This window comes from Hyla sarda, chromosome 3 (assembly GCF_029499605.1).
Source record: "Hyla sarda isolate aHylSar1 chromosome 3, aHylSar1.hap1, whole genome shotgun sequence".
Taxonomy (NCBI): domain Eukaryota; kingdom Metazoa; phylum Chordata; class Amphibia; order Anura; family Hylidae; genus Hyla; species Hyla sarda.
This window is the reverse complement of record NC_079191.1, coordinates 23,177,542-23,197,705: the sequence shown is the minus strand read 5'-3', so window position 1 is coordinate 23,197,705 and position 20,164 is coordinate 23,177,542. Positions and strand designations below refer to the sequence as shown.

The following is a 20,164-nucleotide window of genomic DNA, read 5'->3' as shown; positions in this document are numbered from 1 at the left end:
CTGTATTAGTTATCTACTTATTTATCTTTAATTCTCACATCTTCCTATTTTTGGATGACATTTTGGTGCCTTTAGAACCAATTACCAGGTTTCCATAGAGTTTTGATTTCAACATACAATGGTTTCAACATACAATGGTCGTCCTGGAACCAATTAATATTGTAACTTGAGGGACCACTGTATGTGCGTACGGATCCATCAGGTTTTCACCATAAGGTTTTTGACTTTGCACAGTTTTTTTTTCTTGGAATTTCAATCAAAACAAGTGAAACTTTATTCATAATGGAGTGAAAAGTTAAAAATGTATACGTTTAAAAAAAAATAATAAACGGATGCAACCGGACATCATTTTTCAAACCTTTGACGGGAACGATATTGCAGAAACGTGGTGTGAACCCAGCCTAAACCAGTATTTCCCCACCAGGGTGTTGCAAGACTACAAGTCCCAGCATGCCCGGACAGCCAGAAGCTGTTGGTTACTTTCGTTCTGGGATATTGAGGCTGTATTTTATGTGGCTTTCAGTCTGGTTTTTCTTTTTGCAGCCATCGCCCACCCCAGCGCCACCGACGAAAGTTGCCCGAACGATAAGTTCAGATTTCTCTAGGACAGAAACAGACAGCAAACCCAAAGGTAGGTTCTATCTGTGGGATTTATGGGTTATTGGCATCAATGTTTATGTCCATCTTTTGCATCTTTTAGGACAGGCATAGGTAACCTTCAGCACTCAAGATGTTTTGGACTACATCTCCCATGATGCTCTGACAGCCAAAATGCTGACACATCATTATGGGAGATTTAGTCCAAAACATCTGCAGTGCCGAAGGTTACCTATGCCTGTTTTAGGGGATAAGATGTGTAGCAGGGGCCCTCAGCTGGGAACCCCGCCATCTCTGTGCAGCCCCCGGCATTCTGTGCCAGGCACTGCCTCCGAGATGTGATGTCATGGCCACGCCCCCTTGTGATGTCATACCACGCCCCCTCCATTTAGCCTCCTATCACTGCTGTTTATCTGCCCACCCATCTGCTTTTACTGCAGTCGGGCAGCGCTATAGATATGGGGCCCTTGGGCATTGTCGTGCCAGCCAGCCCTGATGACTGCGTTGTAGCGCCCTTGAAAGTTATTCTGAAAATGGTCATTTGTGCTGTTGATTTTGTACCATGTGACTATGGCTGGGTTCACATCACGTTTCCCCCCATACGGGAGCGCATACGGCAGCGGGGAGCTAATACCTCGCGCTCCCGTATGCCTTTCTATGCGCTCCCGTATGTAATTCATTTCAATAAGCCGGCCGGAGTGAAACATTCCGTCCGGTCGGCTCATTTTTGCGCCGTATGCGCTTTTACAACTGAACCTAAAATTGTGGTCAACCAAGGTTTTAGGTCCGGTTGTAAAAGCGCATAAGGGGAAAAAATTAGCCGACCGAACGTTTCACTCCGGCCGGCTCATTGAAATGAATTACATACGGGAGCGCATAGAAAGGTATACGGGAGCGCAAGGTTTTAGCTCCCCCCTGCCGTATGCGCTCCCGTATTTGAGAAAACGTGATGTGAACCCAGCCCTATTTAATGCTGTGAAGGTAGGTGATGCTGCTGGTAAGTGCCTCCTGCTGTTCAGGCTAAACAGTACAGTCTTGGGCTTCTTTTTTGAATTTCCTTTCTGTCTGACACAGTGCTCTCTGCTGACACCTCTGTCCATGTCAGGAACTGTCCAGAGCAGGAGAGGTTTGCGATGGGGATTTGCTCCTACTCTGGACAGTTCCTGACATGGACAGAGGTGTCGGGAGAGAGCACTGTGGTCAGACAGAAAAGAAAAGAACTTTCTGTGGATCATACAGCAGCTGATAAGAAATCTTTATGCTTCCAGTACTTATCAGCAGCTGTATGATCCACAGGAAGTTCTTTTCTTCTTGAATTTCCTTTGTCTGACCACAGTGCTCTCTGCTGACACCTCTGTCCATGTCAGGAACTGTCCAGAGTAGGAGCAAATCCCCATAGCAAACCTCTCCTGCTCTGGACAGTTCCTGACATGGACAGAGGTGTCAGCAGAGAGCACTGTGGTCAGACAGAAAGGAAATTCAAGAAGAAAAGAACTTCCTGTGGATCATACAGCAGCTGATAAGTACTGGAAGCATAAAGATTTCTTAATAGAAGTAATTTACAAATCTGTTTAACTTTCTTGCACCCGTTGATTTAATGTTGATGAAATGTTTTCCAGTAGAGTACCCCTTTAATGTCTATGGCAGATATATGGAGGGGGCATGACAGCTATGGACCCTCATAATCTGGCACGGAGAGGAGTTCGCTCCGTGCGTGCGGATTACTGAAGAGATCCTTTGGATAGGAGATAAGATGTCTAGGGGTGGAGTACCCCTTTAAGTACTACAGTCTTGTGCTTCTTGGCCAAGACCAGCTCGGGATAATCCGTAAGAAGGTTAAAGGGTGAAAACTTGTGCAATTTTTTTATTTTTTATTGTATTTATAATTTTTGTACAAATCTTTGCCATTTATAGAGACAAAAAAAAGTCTAAACCTAATACTTCTCACAGCCGAAGGGTTTTAGTAATTGTATCCAGATTAGAATATCATCTGTATCTCAGGCTGATACATTTCATATGCACTGAAACATTGTAACAAACAACCAGGCCGGGGGAAGAGATTTGTTTATTTTGTTTTTACTAAGGGTGCGTTCACACATCTGTCCCCGTTTATCTTTTTTTTATTTTATTTTTTTTTTCTAAGGGTGCGAGATCAGTTTGCATCCGTTTTTGTCCGTTTTTTTTAAGTCCATTTTTATTTTTGACAAGAGAAGGATGGGACGGTTCTACACGGCCGTGTGAACGCAGCCTAAGGGTATGTTCACACGGGCAGATTTTTTTGCGGGTTTTCCCGCTGCGTATTTGAAAGTGGACGGGCTGTTCTCGGCTGTCCCCAGCTGTTTTTCCGCAGCGGAGTTTACTCTGCGGAAAGTCCGCCGCAAGCCCCATTGAAGTCAGTAGGGACTGCGGCGGATTTTCCGCAGCGTAAATTCCGCTGCGGAAAATCTGCTGCGGACAGCCGAGAAGAGCCCGCCCATTTTCAAATACGCAGCCAAAAACCCGCAAAAAAAATCCGCCCGTGTGAACGTACCCTATTAGAGGATTGTCTGGACTGGCTTCAAACACTATTATGAGAAGTATGCTAAAGAGGTATTCCGGCTTTCTACATCTTATTCCCTATCCAAAGGATAGGGGATAAGATGTAGGATTGCAGGGGTCCCGCCGTTGGGGACCCCTGTGATCTTGGTGCAGCCCCCCAGCATTGTGTGCCGGGCGCTTCCCCTAGTGACGTCACGCCACCCCCCCCTCCATTCATGTCTATGGGAGGGGGCGTGACTACCGTCACGCCCCCTCCCATAGACATGAATGGAGGAGGCGTGGCGTGACGTCACTAGGGGCAGCGCCCCGACACAGAATGCTGGGGGGCTGCTCCGAGATTCCTAGGATCCCCAACGGCGGGACCCCTGCAATCCTACATCTTATCCCCTATCCTTTGGATAGGGAATAAGATGTAGAAAGCCGGAATACCCCTTTAACATGAATGATTCTATTCACTGACAGCTAGCAGAGGTTTTAAAAAAATGATAGAGGACCTCTAAAACAAAGTAGGTGAAGTTGCAGAAGTTGCATAAGAACAAAAATCTTTATATACAAAAAAAAGTCCCTTTCCACCTCCCCCTCAGTTCCCACCATTCTGGAGATCCGTGGGGGTCACACAGGAAATCTGCATGCATTCTGCCTCATGTGAACGTGGCCTGAGGCTCACGAAGCTACAGGAAGAGACTGTATTTAAGGCATAAAACTAGCAAAACAGGCTCCACATAAGCCTCAGTCAAGCATCCAGCACTGACGGGATTAAAATTATGAACTTAAGTCTTTTTAAGAAAACAGCTGTCCTATCCAAATCCTGGAGGCGGACCCCGTAATACTGAAGAAAACCATAGCCGCAGGGGCAAGAAGAGACGAGACGTAAATACAGGTTTATTACAGAGGAGCCGCCGTCTGGGTGATAGGAGTTATTGTAGATGTGGGGGGATATAAACGTGATTGTTGTGGTAAAAGTTAAAGGGGTACTCCGGTGGAAAACTTTTTCTATTTTTTTTTTTTTTTTTTATCAACTGGTGCCAGAAAGTTAAACAGATTTGTAAATGACTTCTATTAAAAAATCTTAATCCTTCTAGTACTTATTAGCTTCTAAATACTACAGAGGAAATGGTTTTCTTTTTGGAACACAGAGCTCTCTGCTGACATCACGAGCACAGTGCTCTCTGCTGACATCTCTGTCCATTTTTAGAACTGTCCAGAGTAGGAGAAAATCCCCCATAGCAAACATATGCTGCTCTGGACAGTTCCTAAAATGGACAGAGGTGTCAGCAGAGAGCACTGTGCTTGTGATGTCAGCTGAGAGCTCTGTGTTCCAAAAAGAAAAGAATTTCCTCTGTAGTATTCAGCAGCTAATAAGTACTGGAAGGATTAAGATTTGTTTTAATAGAAGTAATTTACAAATCTGTTTAACTTTCTGGCACCAGTTGATTAAAAAAAAAAATTCAAAAAGTAGAAAATATATATTTTTTAAATCAACTGGTGCCAGAAAGTGAAACAGATTTTTAAATTACTTCTATTAAAAAAATCTTAATCCTTCCACTGCTTATCAGCTGCTGTTTGCTCCGCAGGAAGTTCATTTCTTTTTGAATTTCCTTTCCAGTCGGACCACAGTGCTCTCTGCTGACACCTCTGTCCATTTTAGGAGTAGGAGTAGGAGCAAATCCCCATAGCAAACCTCTCCTGCTCTGGACAGTTCCTTACATGGACAGAGGTGTCAGCAGAGAGCACTGTGGTCAGACAGAAAATAACTTCGAAAAGAAAAGAACTTCCTGTGGAGCATACAGCAGCTAAGTACTAAAAGGATTAAGATTTTTTTTTTTTATAGAAGTAATTTACGATTCTGTTTAACTTTCTGGCACCAGTTGATTTAAAAAAAAAAAAAAATAATAAAAAAAAAGTTTTCCAGTAGAGTACCCCTTTAATGTCTATGGGAGATATATGGAGGGGGCATGACGGCTATGGTCCCTCGTAATTTGGCACAGAGTGGAGTTCGCTCCGTGCATGCGGATTACTGGGGTGCCGGGCCAGAGATCCTTTGGATAGGAGATAAGAGGTCTAGGGGTGGAGTACCCCTTTAAATACTGAAGAAAAGCAAAGGTGTCCATACATTTACTTGTATTTAGAATATTATTCCCACTGCTATTTGTAATGACTAGTACAAATACGTAATAATACCTTTTTTTATTGGACTAACAGTATTTTGGAACGACTCGTCGTTCCAAAATACTGTTAGTCCAATAAAAAAAAGGTAATTACAGGATTGATCAACACGATTTACATCTGAATTATTGGACTAATATGGTATCCCAAACTATTGTATCTTCACAGCCAAAGAGACGTGCCGGGCGCTGTATAACTATGACGCCACCAATGATGATGAGCTTAGTTTTAAAGAGGGCGACATCATCCACCTGATAAGTAAGGTAAGTGTTTTGGGACTCGATCAAAGGGTTAAAGGCGTACTCCAGAATCTGAAAACTTATCCCCTATCCTAAGGATCCAATCCTTATAGGAGATAAGTGTCAGATCGCGGGGGTCCGACCGACGGGACCGCCCGCGATCTCCCGTACAGCACCGCAGCAGTCCGTACAAAGGGTGCCGGTCGACCACCGTGTGAAGCTGCGGCTGTCACGCCCCTCAATACATGGCTATGTTAGAGCCGGGGCGCTGCATTCGGATATCTCTTGCTCTGCCATAACGCTTCATTGAGTGAGCATGTTGTCTGCTGCTTCGTGCCGTGGTCAACACGCCCCCTTTCTGCAGACTGCTGGAGCCCCGTATGAGAGATCGAGGGGGGTCCGACAGCGTTCAGACCCCTAACTATCTGACAATTATCCCCTATCCTAGGATAGGGGATACGTTTTCAGATCCTGGAGTACTTCTTTAATGTAAGGTGGGGGGGCCTTTTTCAGAGGTATCATGTGACTGTACTACAGCCACATTTTAAATGGGCCCTGTCAAATTTTGATATTTTGTAAAGCATGAAAAACCAATAGGTTTTGTAATTGCTTTCATTAGAACATTTTCAGTATTTCATCCTGAAAAAGCCAGTCACACAACTGCCCCCCCTGCCTGCTTGGACACATACTAGTCCTGCTGTGTCCATGAGTCATCACCTATGTCATGGACACACTTCCTTGATTGACAGCTGTGAGTACAGGGCTCATACCTGGAGGAAAAATCCTCCCACTGTCAGCTTGTGTCCCGCTACTGTCAGTGAGGAGAAGCTGGGAGTTGTAGTTTTACTAATGCTAGGGGAGATGTGAGCAGACAGCATACTGAGGGAGGGGGTGGAGACCTGCACAGTGAGGCCACGCCCCCTCCCTTTGAGAGGAATTCAGACTAGTGAGCTAAATTAAAAGTGTAATAAAAAAATAAATAAAGGGGCTAGACACATAAAAATTAGATGTACTTGGTCAGGATTAGCTACTGAGTGATATATTTAAAAAAAGAAATTTTATTGAATCTGACGGGTACACTTTAAGGGCAGGGTCACACGTAGCGTGTTTTGCAGCATTTTTTTTTTTTTTTTTTTTGCAGTTGATTTGCTTTCCATTGATTTCAATGGGTAGGAAAACATGCAGCATATACACTATGTGAGACCCTTTCCTAAAGGAGTTTTTCAGGACCTTTTCATTAATAGCCGCCGATCCTCAGGATTAGAGATGAGCGAATTTACAGTAAATTCGATTCGTCACGAACTTCTCGGCTCGGAAGTTGATGACTTTTCCTGCATAAATTAGTTCAGCTTTCAGATGCTCCCGTGGGCTGGAAAAGATGGATACAGTCCTAGGAGACTCTTTCCTAGGACTGTATCCACCTTTTCCAGCCCACCGGAGCATCGGAAAGCTGAACTAATTTATGCAGAAAAAATCAGCAACTGCCGAGCCGAGAAGTTCGTGACAAATCGAATTTACTGTAAGTTCGCTCATCTCTACTCAGGATCAATCTCTCAGTAACACAGGGGGGGGGGGGGGGTTGTCATTCTCTAACCTGGCGATCAGCTATTTTCTAGAGCTGCAGATCGCACATACACAGTGAACAGAGCTTGAAGTAGACAGCTACGTACCCTATGTACAATGCATAGTGGCCATGATTCTTTACCGCAACTCGGTTCCTTTTGAAGTAAATGAGAGACGAGCCGCAGTATCCAATCACAGGTGCTACACGATGTCCACCTCTCCTCCTTCCTGCTTGTGGGGGCGCACGGACAGCAACCTTAAAGTGTACCTGTCGTCAACAAAAACTTTTTATATAATGTAGATAATACCATTCTATGTATATTTGTAATACAGTGCTCCCTCAAGTTACAATATTAATTGGTTCCGGGACGACCATTGTATGTTGAAACCATTGTATGTTGAGACCAGAACTCTATGGAAACCTGGTAATTGGTTCTAAAGGCACCAAAATGTCATCCAAAAAATAGGAAAAAGTGAGAATTAAAGAAAAATAAGTAGATAACTAATATAGATAAAGCAAATACTTACATATAAAAGAAAGAAAGATCTTCTGGGAGCTGTAAATCACTGTCTTTTTCAGTGTTTCCCAAGCATGGAGCCCCCAGCTGTTGCAAAACTACAACTCCCAGCATGCCCGGACAGCCTTCGGCTGTCCGGGCATGCTGGGAGTTGTAGTTTTGCAACAGCTGGAGGCACCCTGCTTGGGAAACACTGGTCTATGTATAGGACAAGAGCTTCTTCAGGGTCCTGTACAGAACACGCAGTGTACTAAAAAAGTAACATGGAGCCGCCCTTAACTGGTGTCCAGAGGAGCAGATAACCCTGGTACAGGTAAAGAGTACAGAACATGTAATACCTCCCTGTACTGTAGGGGACGCTACTAGACATCAGTCAGTGCATACACTTCAGTAATACAGGGGTTTTACCAGTGAATGCCCATTCTGATTGGTCGGTTCTTCCAGCGATTGACACGTTTCGCAGATCTGGACTGTATGTACATTGTATGTTGAGTCTGGTTTTAACTTACAATGGTTCAGAAAAGACCATTGTATGTTGAAACTATTGTATGTTGAGGCCATTGTAAGTTGAGGGATCACTGTATACATTGGTTAAAAAATATGTATATTTTTGTCTCTGCAGATATTGTTTTGTGTGTCTCTATGGGGAGTCCAAAAACAGGAAGTGAGGGTAGGACAAGCAGGGCTCTGTACTAAGGAAAAGCAGGACAGTGTGCACTAGTGATCGACCGATTATCGGTTTGGCCGATATTCATGATTTTAGACATTATCGGTATCGGCAATTACCTTGCCGATATGCCTATAATGAAAAGACACATAGGTCACAGATTATCGTTATCGGCCCTAAAAAATCCATATGGGTCGATCCCTTGTGTGCACTGAGGCTCCATGACACGCTCCCAGTTCACACATCAGGATAATTGACAAGCCAGGAGACTGCACAGAGCCCTGCTTGTCCCGCCCTGACTTCCTGTTTTTGGTCTCCTCATAGAGGCACACAGGCAATAGCTACAGGGACAAAAATATACACATTTTTTTTAACCAATGTATATTACAAATATACACATAATGGTATTATCTACATTACATAAAAAGTTTTTGTTGAGGACAGGGACACTTTAACATAAGCAAGATGATCCAGAACCTCCCACCGAAACTTCAGCTTTATTGAGTTGACAGCGATAGACGCCCAAGTGGTAATACACCTAACCATGCACCTGACGCATTTCAAGCGCATGCACTTGAAACGCGTCAGGTGCATGGATAGGTGTGATACCACTTGTGTGTGTCTATTGCTGTTGATTCAATAAAGCTGAAGTTTTGGTGGGACAATGTAGGATGTGTGCTTCCTACTTTGTCAAAAAGGAGTGCCTGGTAGCAGAACCCCACCAACCAGATGTTAAAGGGGTACTCCGGTGGAAAACTTTTTTTTATTTATTTTTTAAATCAACTGGTGCCAGAAAGTTAAACAGATTTGTAAATGACTTCTATTAAAAAATCTTAATCCTTCCTGTATTTATTAGCTGCTGAATACTACAGAGGAAATTATTTTCTTTTTGGAACACAGTGCTCTCTGCTGACATCATGACCGCAGCGCGCTCTGCTGACATCATGACCGCAGTGCTCTCTGCTGACATCATGACCGCAGTGCTCTCTGCTGACGTCATGGCCGCAGTGCTCTCTGCTGACGTCATGACCGCAGCGCTCTCTGCTGACGTCATGACCGCAGCGCTCTCTGCTGACGTCATGACCGCAGCGCTCTCTGCTGACATCATGACCGCAGCGCTCTCTGCGGACATCTCTGTCCATTTTAGGAACTGTCCAGAGCAGCATATGTTTGCGATGGGGATTTTCTCCTTCTCTGGACAGTTCCTAAAATGGACAGAGGTGTCAGCAGAGAGCACTGTGCTCGCGATGTCAGCAGAGAGCTCTGTGTTCCAAAAAGAAAATAATTTCCTCTGCATTATTCAGCAGGTAATAAGTACTGGAAGGATTAAGATTTTTTAATAGGCATAATTTACAAATCTGTTAAACTTTCTGGCACCAGTTTAATAAAAAAATTAATTAATTAAAATAAAAACACCGGCGTACCTGTTTAATGGCCTATCCTGAGCATAGGCGAGTGTTTTCCCAACCAGGGTGCCTCCAGGTGTTGCAAAACTACAACTCCCAGCATGCCTGGACAGCCAAAGGCTGTCCAGGCATGCTGGGAGTTGTAGTTTTGCAACATCTGGAGGCATCCTGGTTGGGAAACACTGGCATAGGCCAGTCCCGAGGGGATACAGTGAGCCTCAGAGTATACCGCCACCTGTGAGTATGTGTTCTAGTGAAGAGGGCGGTGTTGTTCCAGTTTGCTCATGTAATGCAGAAAGAAAAGAACACATTTACAATCCCGTATTTGCATCTTGTGTCCTCAGGACTCCGGAGATCCTGGCTGGTGGAAAGGGGAGCTGAACGGAAAGGAAGGAGTTTTTCCTGACAACTTTGCTGCTATAATCCAAGATTCTGAAAAGGAAGTAAGTAAGGCAACACTATATTAAAGGGGTATATCCAGGAATAGAAAAAACAGAGCTAATTTCTTTTAAAAAAAATTACATTTTTTTTTTAAATAATACGCTCCCAGTATGTCTCCAGTTCCCTTGAAATGAATGGTGTCAAGTTGCAATACCACACCCAACCTGGGGACAGGTGTGGCGATTTTCTTTTTTTTTTTTTTAAAGAAATTAGCTTTGTTTTTCTATTCCTGGATAACTCCTTTTAATGTCATAAGAATCTGGACCTGGTCATTGTGTTATCAGATGCAAGATAGTTGTACAATCCTTGCTGTTTTACCAGTATTTGCCGTTAAAGGGGTATTCCAGGCATAAACTTTTTTTTTTTATATAGATCAACTGGCTTCGGAAAGTTAAACAGATTTGTAAATTGCTTCTATTAAAAAATCTTAATCCTTCCAATAGTTATTAGCTTCTGAAGTTGAGTTGTTGTTTTCTGTCTAACTCTGATGACTCACGTCCCGGGAGCTGTGCAGTTCCTATGGGGATATTCTCCCATCATGCACAGCTCCCGGGACGTGACATCATCATTGAGCAGTTAGACAGAAAACTTCAGAAGCTAATAACTATTGGAAGGATTAAGATTTTTTAATAGAAGTAATTTACAAATCTGTTTAACTTTCCGGACCCAGTTGAGATATATATATATATATATATATATATATATATATATATAATATGGTTTTGCCTGGAATACCCCTTTAAGTATTGCAGTATCATACTTATGCTTTTGGTGTTTACAGCGGCATCAAGTACTTGAGTTTCACAAGTGATTTATATTCTTTCAGAAGCCAAAGAAGCCCCCACCTCCTGTAAAGAGTCCGGGTATGTAACATCATTGTAGTAGTAAAGATTGTCATATATGCCTGTTGTTTAATGATTAAAGGGGTTGTCCAGGATTAGGAAAATGCTGCTTCTTTTTTTCAAAAACAGCACTACTCCTATCCATAGGTTGTGTGTAGTACTGCATATCAGTCCCATTAACTTCAATGGAGGCGAGCTGCAATACCAGACGCAACCTGTGAACAAGTGTGGTGCTGTTTTTGCAAAAAAGAAGCAGCATTTTTCTAATACTGGACAACCCCTTTAACCCCTTCATGACCCAGGGTTTTTCCGTCTTTGCACTTTCGTTTTTTCCTCCTTACCTTTAAAAAACCATAACTCTTTCAATTTTGCACCTAAAAATCCATATGATGGCTTATTTTTTGCCCCACCAATTCTACTTTGTAATGACATCAGTCATTTTACCCAAAAATCTACAGAGAAATGTGAAAAAAAATTCATTGTGTGACAAAATTGAAGAAAAAACACAATTTTGTCACTTTTGGGGGCTTCCGTTTCTACGCAGTGCATATTTTGGTAAAAATGACACTTTCTCTTTATTCTGTAGGTCCATACGGTTAAAATGATCCCCTACTTATATAGGTTTGATTTTGTCGCACTTCTGGAAGAAATCATAACTTCATGCAGGAAAATTTATACGTTTAAAATTGTCATCTTCTGACCCCTATAACTTTTTTATTTTTCTGCGTAGGGGGCGATATGAAGTTTTTAGCGGTACCATTTTTGCATTGATTGGACTTTTTGATCGCTTTTTATTCATTTTTTCATGATCTAAAAAGTGACCAAAAATAAGCTTTTTTGGACTTTGGAATTTTTTTGCGCTTACGCCATTGACCGTACGGTTTAATTATTGATATATTTTTATAATTCGGACATTTCCGCACGCGACGATACTACATATGTTTTATTTTTATTTACACAGTTTTTTTTTAATAGGAAAAGGTGGGTGATTCAAACTTTTAATAGGGAAGGGGTTAAATAATCTTCACTTTTTTTTTTCACTTTTTTTTTGCAATGTTATAGCTCCCATAGGGACCCATAACACTGTACACACTGATCTTTTACATTGATCAGTGGTTTCTCAGGCACTGAGCAGTCATTCGGCGATCGGACAGCATGGAGGCAGGTAGTGATCCTTCGGCTGTCATGTAAGCTGTTCGGGATGCCGCGATTTTGCCGCGATGATCCCGAACAGCTCCCTGAGCTAACCGGCATTAGTTTACTTTCACTTTAGACGCGGCATTCAACTTTGAACGCCGCGTCTAAATGGTTAATAGCTGCCGCGCGCTATTAGCCACGGGTCCCGGCCGTTGCTAGGTGCCGAGCCCGACCCTCTATGACTTGGGGCCACACTATAGAATGGGAGCTGACCCCTGACGTACATGTATGTCATGGGTCGGCAAGGGGTTAAGTACTTGGTATTGTGAGAGTGAATGTGGAGCTGCAGTAGGATCCACCATACACAGCAAGATGATACTATATGTGCCTACATCCTAGAGACTCGGTGACAGTACTGTCTGGAATCACATGATTTACAAGGTAGAAATGCCACATGTACCTGTATCATTTACAGGGCACTATGGCATTATTCTCTTTAACTATATCATTTAATGGAAGAGGCAGAGAGGCAGCACTGTGTACTTAGATAATTTACAGGAAGAGGCAACAAGGCAGTACTATCTGTATCTACACAATTTACAGGAAGAGACTGGGTGGCAGTACTATCTGTACCTACAGAATTTACAGGTAGAGACTGGGTGGCAGTACTATCTGTATCTACACAATTTACAGGAAGAGACTGGGTGGCAGTTCTATCTGTACCTACAGAATTTACAGGAAGAGACTGGGTGGCAGTACTTTCTGTACCTGCATAATTTACAGGGTGGCAGTACCATCTGTACGTACATACATTTTCAGAAAAAGACTGGGTGGCAGTACTATCTGTACCTACAGAATTTACAGGAAGAGACTGGGTGGCAGTACTATCTGTACCTGCATAATTTACAGGGTGGCAGTACCATCTGTACCTACATACATTTTCAGAAAAAGACTGGGTGGCAGTACTATCTGTACCTACATAATTTACAGGAAGAGGCTGGGTGGCAGTACTATCTGTACCTACTTACTTTTCAGAAAGAGACTGGGTGGCAGTACTATTTGTACCTACATACATTTCAGGGAGAGACAGGGAAGTACTAATTTCTGTACCTATATAACTAAGAGAGAGGCAGCACTATCTGTACCTAAAAAAAAAAAAAAAAAAAAAAAAATTGCAGAGACAGGGAGGTAGTGCTATCTGTACCTACGTAATTTTCAGAAGTTATTTCCAACCAGTGTATAACCATCTGTTGCAAAAACTACAACTCCCAGCATGCCCGGACAGCCCAAGGTAGTGTAGTTTTGCCACACTTGGAGGCACACTGGTTGGTAAATACTAATTTGCAGGGTGGCCGTACAATTCTATGCCTGCATCATTTACGTGAGAGATAAGGAGTCAGCACCATCTGTACCTACCTCCTCTATAGGGAGAGCAGTACTATCTGAGGATACATCATTTACATATGATGGGAGACAATGTCGCTTCACAAAATATCGAACTACACTGAGGATAGGGATGTATTGTTATCTAGAGAAATATTTAAAGAGTACCTATCATCATCTAAACTCTCCCTAATCCCCCCCCCCCCCCCCAATCTGTCTTTATCTAGTCTGAAAACTCCCTATAAATACCTTTTTTTTTTTTTTTCCTGTTCGGCAGCTCATTCTCCTGCCTTGTGTGAGGGAAGGAAGGGGGCGTGGCCCGGCAAGCGCAGCGTCATCTGATGCCTGCCAGGGCTCACTTCCGCCCTCCTTCCTGTATGCTGCGATCTCACTCGGGAGCGTGCATACATTCTCAGCACACGGCAGGGACGGCAGTCTCCTCCTCTCTGTTTGGCATTGCATGTGTCCTACAGAGAGGAAGAAGATCGGAGGACAGAGCTCTATGAATATCGCTAAATATATGTGTCTGCAAAAAATAAACTTACATTTATAATGAATGCCAATGGAAGACCTCGATCAGACGTATGCAGACCTCTCTGGGTTTTTAAAGGCAGACCAAATCTTTACTGACTCAGGACTAGCACGCGCCGGCTCTCCTTGTCAGGGGCGGAGCCTGATGACGCTGCTGGCCGGCCGAGTCAGGAGCGTGCCCCGCTGCTTTACGAGCACAGCGCACGCTCCCGCTTGTCTGATTGACAGGCTGCATTCTGAGATTTCGGACTCATGCCAAACCGGCATGAGTCCAAAATCTATACAAAGGCTTGCGGCCAGGGCCTGCTAGGGAGACCCCTAGTGGTCACTTTTTCAAACAGTAAAAAGAAATAAAAGGAAGCAATTTTTTATTGAAAACCAGTTGGAAAGTTGTCAATTAGGCATTCATCTATAATATATCAAACGTTTGTTTGATGAAAGGTACTCTTTATAATTATTACTTGTTTATTTACTTGTTTATTTATTTTTTGTTAAAGAATTTTATGAAATTGGTGGATTTGTCACAGTCCAATATTTTTTTTTTTTTTTTGTTCCAGTAGTGCCAAAGCCGGAGCTTCGTTTAGCAGAGAAAAGGTTTACTCCACCAAAACCAGAAGAGAGGGGTGAGTATTGGGTGCAGGTCCCCTTCGGGCCCCTCATATACAATACAATTACAGCTAGCGTCCGGACAGATTTCATGAGTCTATTGGAGTTCCACTCATTTTTCCATCCTGTCATTACAGATGAAAAGCCGTCTCTGGACCCTAAGCCTTCCAAACCAGCCGCTCCTCAGGTACCTCCCAAGAAGCCCATACTTGTAAACAAGTCCAATAGCATACTGAAGCCAGCCTGTGTCCCACCCAAGAGACCAGAAAAGCCAGCGTTCTCCACTCCTCCATCCAAGTAAGTTTATATGGACTAGATCTTAATACTGTGAGCACAAAGTATCCCCTCAGCAGTGTTTGCCAAACTGGGTGCTTCATGATGTTACAAAACTACAACTCTCAGCATGCCTGGACAGCCTTTGGCTGTCCAGGCATGCCTGGAGTTGTAGTTTTGCAACACCAAGAGGCACCCCGGTTGGAAAACACTGCCCTACAGGAAACTCCTTATGCGTACATTACATTACTTATCCTGTACTGATCCTGAGTTATATCCTGTATTATACTCCAGAGCTGTACTCACTATTCTGCTGGTGAGGTCACTGTGTACATACATTACATTACTTATCCTGTACTGATCCTGAGTTATATCCTGTATTATACTCCAGAGCTGTACTCACTATTCTGCTGGTGAGGTCACTGTGTACATACATTACATTACTTATCCTGTACTGATCCTGAGTTATATCCTGTATTATACTCCAGAGCTGCACTCACTATTCTGCTGGTGAGATCACTGTGTGCATACATTACATTACTTATCCTGTACTGATCCTGAGTTATATCCTGTATTATACTCCAGAGCTGTACTCACTATTCTGCTGGTGAGGTCACTATGTACATACATTACATTACTTATCCTGTACTGATCCTGAGTTATATCCTGTATTATACTCCAGAGCTGCACTCACTATTCTGCTGGTGAGGTCACTGTGTACATACATTACATTACTTATCCTGTACTGATCCTGAGTTATATCCTGTATTATACTCAAGAGCTGTATTCACTATTCTGCTGGTGAGGTCACTGTGTACATACATTACATTACTTATCCTGTACTGATCCCGAGTTATATCCTGTATTATACTCAAGAGCTGTAATCACTATTCTGCTGGTGAGGTCACTGTGTACATACATTACATTACTTATCCTTTACTGATCCTGAGTTATATCCTGTATTATACTCAAGAGCTGTACTCACTATTCTGCTGGTTGGATCACTGGGTACATATATTACAGTGCAGTTTATATTTTTGTAATTAAGTTTTCGGGTCACATGTGCTGTATATTGCTGCATATTTTTCTACCCTTGAGTAGCAAATTATTTTGTTACCCATTGACTTCAATGGGTAGGAAAATGTGCAGCAGCAAAATTCGGTAGGTGTGACCCTATCCTTCAGTAACCGGATTTTTTTCCACACTATAGCGCCACCTAGGGGACGGTAAAAAAACATTACAGGTGGACACATTGAATTTACCCTTAGATCATTAACTTTGTGCTAATTTCTTAGGCCTAATGGTGAATCGCCTCTTAGTCGACCAAAGTCTGAACCTGAGCCATTGAGTAAAACGAAAATGGATCTGGAGCAATTTCTGAGTCGGCCGAAATCTGTGGAGGTTGAACCGAGTGCAGTGAAAAGTCCACGAGAACATGGTGAGTAGATGGAGGCCAAGTGCTGTGTGTATGTGGGGACCTGGAGGGAGTCGGTCTCCTGTGCATGACCTGTGTGTGCCGAGTGGAAGCGTTCACCATCACCGTAGACATTATAGTCCCCGTACTCATCACTCTCCATCACCGCTGTCATCCTGAGGATCAGACACTATAGTCCCCGTACTCATCACTCTCCATCACCGCTGTCATCCTGAGGATCAGACACTATAGTCCCCGTACTCATCACTCTCCATCACCGCTGTCTTCCTGAGGATCAGACACTATAGTCCCCGTACTCATCACTCTCCATCCCCGCTGTCATCCTGAGGATCAGACACTATAGTCCCTGTACTCATCACTCTCCATCACCGCTGTCATCCTGAGGATCACACATTATAGTCCCCGTACTCATCACTCTCCATCCCCGCTGTCATCCTGAGGATCAGACACTATAGTCCCCGTACTCATCACTCTCCATCACCGCTGTCATCCTGAGGACCAGACACTATAGTCCCTGTACTCATCACTCTCCATCACCGCTGTCATCCTGAGGATCAGACACTATAGTCCCTGTACTCATCACTCTCCATCACCGCTGTCATCCTGAGGATCAGACACTATAGTCCCTGTACTCATCACTCTCCATCACCGCTGTCATCCTGAGGATCAGACACTATAGTCCATGTACTCATCACTCTCCATCACCACTGTCATCCTGAGGATCAGACACTATAGTCCCTGTACTCATCACTCTCCATCACCGCTGTCATCCTGAGGACCAGACACTATAGTCCCTGTACTCATCACTCTCCATCACCGCTGTCATCGTCATCCTGAGGATCAGACATTATAGTCCCTGTATTCATCACTCTCCATCACCGCTGTCATCCTGAGGATCAGACATTATAGTCCCCGTACTCATCACTCTCCATCACTGCTGTCATCCTGAGGATCAGACACTATAGTCCCCGTACTCATCACTCTCCATCCCCGCTGTCATCCTGAGGATCAGACATTATAGTCCCCGTACTCATCACTCTCCATCACCGCTGTCATCCTGAGGATCAGACACTATAGTCCCCGTACTCATCACTCTCCATCACCGCTGTCATCCTGAGGATCAGACACTATAGTCCCCGTACTCATCACTCTCCATCACTGCTGTCATCCTGAGGATCAGACACTACAGTCCCCGTACTCATCACTCTCCATCACTGCTGTCATCCTGAGGATCAGATATTATAGTCCCCGTACTCATCACTCTCCATCACCGCTGTCATCCTGAGGATCAGACACTATAGTCCCCGTACTCATCACTCTCCATCACCGCTGTCATCCTGAGGATCAGACACTATAGTCCCCGTACTCATCACTCTCCATCACCGCTGTCTTCCTGAGGATCAGACATTATAGTCCCCGTACTCATCACTCTCCATCACCGCTGTCATCCTGAGGATTAGACATTATAGTCCCCGTAATGATCACTCTCCATCACCGCTGTCATCCTGAGGATCAGACATTATAGTCCCTGTACTCATCACTCTCCATCACCGCTGTCATCCTGAGGATCAGACACTATAGTCCCCGTACTCATCACTCTCCATCACCGCTGTCATCCTGAGGATCAGACACTATAGTCCCCGTACTCATCACTCTCCATCACTGCTGTCATCCTGAGGATCAGACACTACAGTCCCCGTACTCATCACTCTCCATCACCGCTGTCTTCCTGAGGATCAGACATTATAGTCCCCGTACTCATCACTCTCCATCACCGCTGTCATCCTGAGGATCACACATTATAGTCCTTGTACTCATCACTCTCCATCACCGCTGTCATCCTGAGGATCAGACATTATAGTCCCCGTACTCATCACTCTCCATCACCGCTGTCATCCTGAGGATCAGACATTATAGTCCCCGTACTCATCACTCTCCATTACCGCTGTCATCCTGAGGATCAGACATTATAGTCCCCGTACTCATCACTCTCCATCACCGCTGTCATCCTGAGGATCAGACATTATAGTCCCCGTACTCATCACTCTCCATCACTTTACTCCTCATTCTTCTCTCCCTTTCGGTTTGCATGCTTCATGTGACTATTCCATAGCTCACACATCCCGGGGAGGGTGGAGGAGCGTGCACTCTCCCTGTCCCTGGGTATGCATGCACATTTGTTTGCACTGAGCATTTCACCTGGAGCCCCCTGGAGGTTACATTCATACAGTAGGTTGTGCACCAATAAGCAGAGCTATATTATGTCTGGACGTCTTATCACTTCAAGGAGTCTTATTAAGCTTGGACTTATTAGCGGACCGGTCAGTTTGTCTATAATATTGTAGGAATATGGGCTGCACGCCTTGGGGAAAATGTGCGATAGTGATTATGGAGGTAAATATTGCGATTTCCATATGTTATTGCGATATAATGAAATGGGGGGATTTCCCCATTTGATTATGTCCAATCTCCCCAATTTCATTTCTATCCACTATTTCTCTTTTCCCCTATTTCATGTCCACACCCCCATTTAACGTCTAGGGCCCAACCCCCCCCCTCCTCCCCGCCCCCATTACATCCTCATTTCATGTCAATCCCCCACCCCCACTGTCACGTCTCCCTCCTCCCCCCCACTGTCACGTCTCCCTCCTCCCCCCACTGTCACGTCTCCCTCCTCCCCCCACTGTCACGTCTCCCTCCTCCCCCCACTGTCACGTCTCCCTCCTCCCCCCACTGTCACGTCTCCCTCCTCCCCCCACTGTCACGTCTCCCTCCTCCCCCCACTGTCACGTCTCCCTCCTCCCCCCACTGTCACGTCTCCCTCCTCCCCCCACTGTCACGTCTCCCTCCTCCCCCCACTGTCACGTCTCCCTCCTCCCCCCACTGTCACGTCTCCCTCCTCCCCCCACTGTCACGTCTCCCTCCTCCCCCCCACCTGTCACGTCTCCCTCCTCCCCCCCACCTGTCACGTCTCCCTCCTCCCCCCCCACTGTCACGTCTCCCTCCTCCCCCCCCACTGTCACGTCTCCCTCCTCCCCCCCCACTGTCACGTCTCCCTCCCCCCCCCCACCTGTCACGTCTCCCTCCCCCCCCCCACTGTCACGTCTCCCTCCTCCCCCCCACTGTCACGTCTCCCTCCTCCCCCCCACTGTCACGTCTCCCTCCTCCCCCCCACTGTCACGTCTCCCTCCTCCCCCCCACTGTCACGTCTCCCTCCTCCCCCCCACTGTCACGTCTCCCTCCTCCCCCCCACTGTCACGTCTCCCTCCTCCCCCCCACTGTCACGTCTCCCTCCTCCCCCCCACTGTCACGTCTCCCTCCTCCCCCCCACTGTCACGTCTCCCTCCTCCCCCCCACTGTCACGTCTCCCTCCTCCCCCCCACTGTCACGTCTCCCTCCTCCCCCCCACTGTCACGTCTCCCTCCTCCCCCCCACTGTCACGTCTCCCTCCTCCCCCCCACTGTCACGTCTCCCTCCTCCCCCCCACTGTCACGTCTCCCTCCTCCCCCCCACTGTCACGTCTCCCTCCTCCCCCCCACTGTCACGTCTCCCTCCTCCCCCCCCCACTGTCACGTCTCCCTCCTCCCCCCCCACTGTCACGTCTCCCTCCTCCCCCCCCACTGTCACGTCTCCCTCCTCCCCCCCCACTGTCACGTCTCCCTCCTCCCCCCCACTGTCACGTCTCCCTCCTCCCCCCCACTGTCACGTCTCCCTCCTCCCCCCCACTGTCACGTCTCCCTCCTCCCCCCCACTGTCACGTCTCCCTCCTCCCCCCCCACTGTCACGTCTCCCTCCTCCCCCCCCCCACTGTCACGTCTCCCT

At 45.4% G+C, this 20,164-nt stretch overlaps 1 protein-coding gene across 3 annotated transcripts in view; it reads left to right on the top strand.

The window, feature by feature from the left end:
* Positions 1-20,164, top strand: part of CD2AP (CD2 associated protein) — a 146,185-nt gene that overhangs the window by 102,007 nt on the left and 24,014 nt on the right. For 2 of the 3 annotated variants that reach the window (XR_008890691.1, XM_056563012.1), the window contains exons 7-13: positions 544-631; positions 5,470-5,564; positions 10,039-10,137; positions 10,962-10,998; positions 14,586-14,651; positions 14,772-14,931; positions 16,203-16,345. Coding sequence is in view for 2 of the 3 variants with exons in the window: in XM_056563012.1 (XP_056418987.1) it covers positions 544-631; positions 5,470-5,564; positions 10,039-10,137; positions 10,962-10,998; positions 14,586-14,651; positions 14,772-14,931; positions 16,203-16,345 (688 nt within the window). In the remaining variant the exon portion in view is untranslated. The remainder of the gene's footprint in view (positions 1-543; positions 632-5,469; positions 5,565-10,038; positions 10,138-10,961; positions 10,999-14,585; positions 14,652-14,771; positions 14,932-16,202; positions 16,346-20,164) is intronic. The other variant, XM_056563013.1, reaches the window with a different exon arrangement.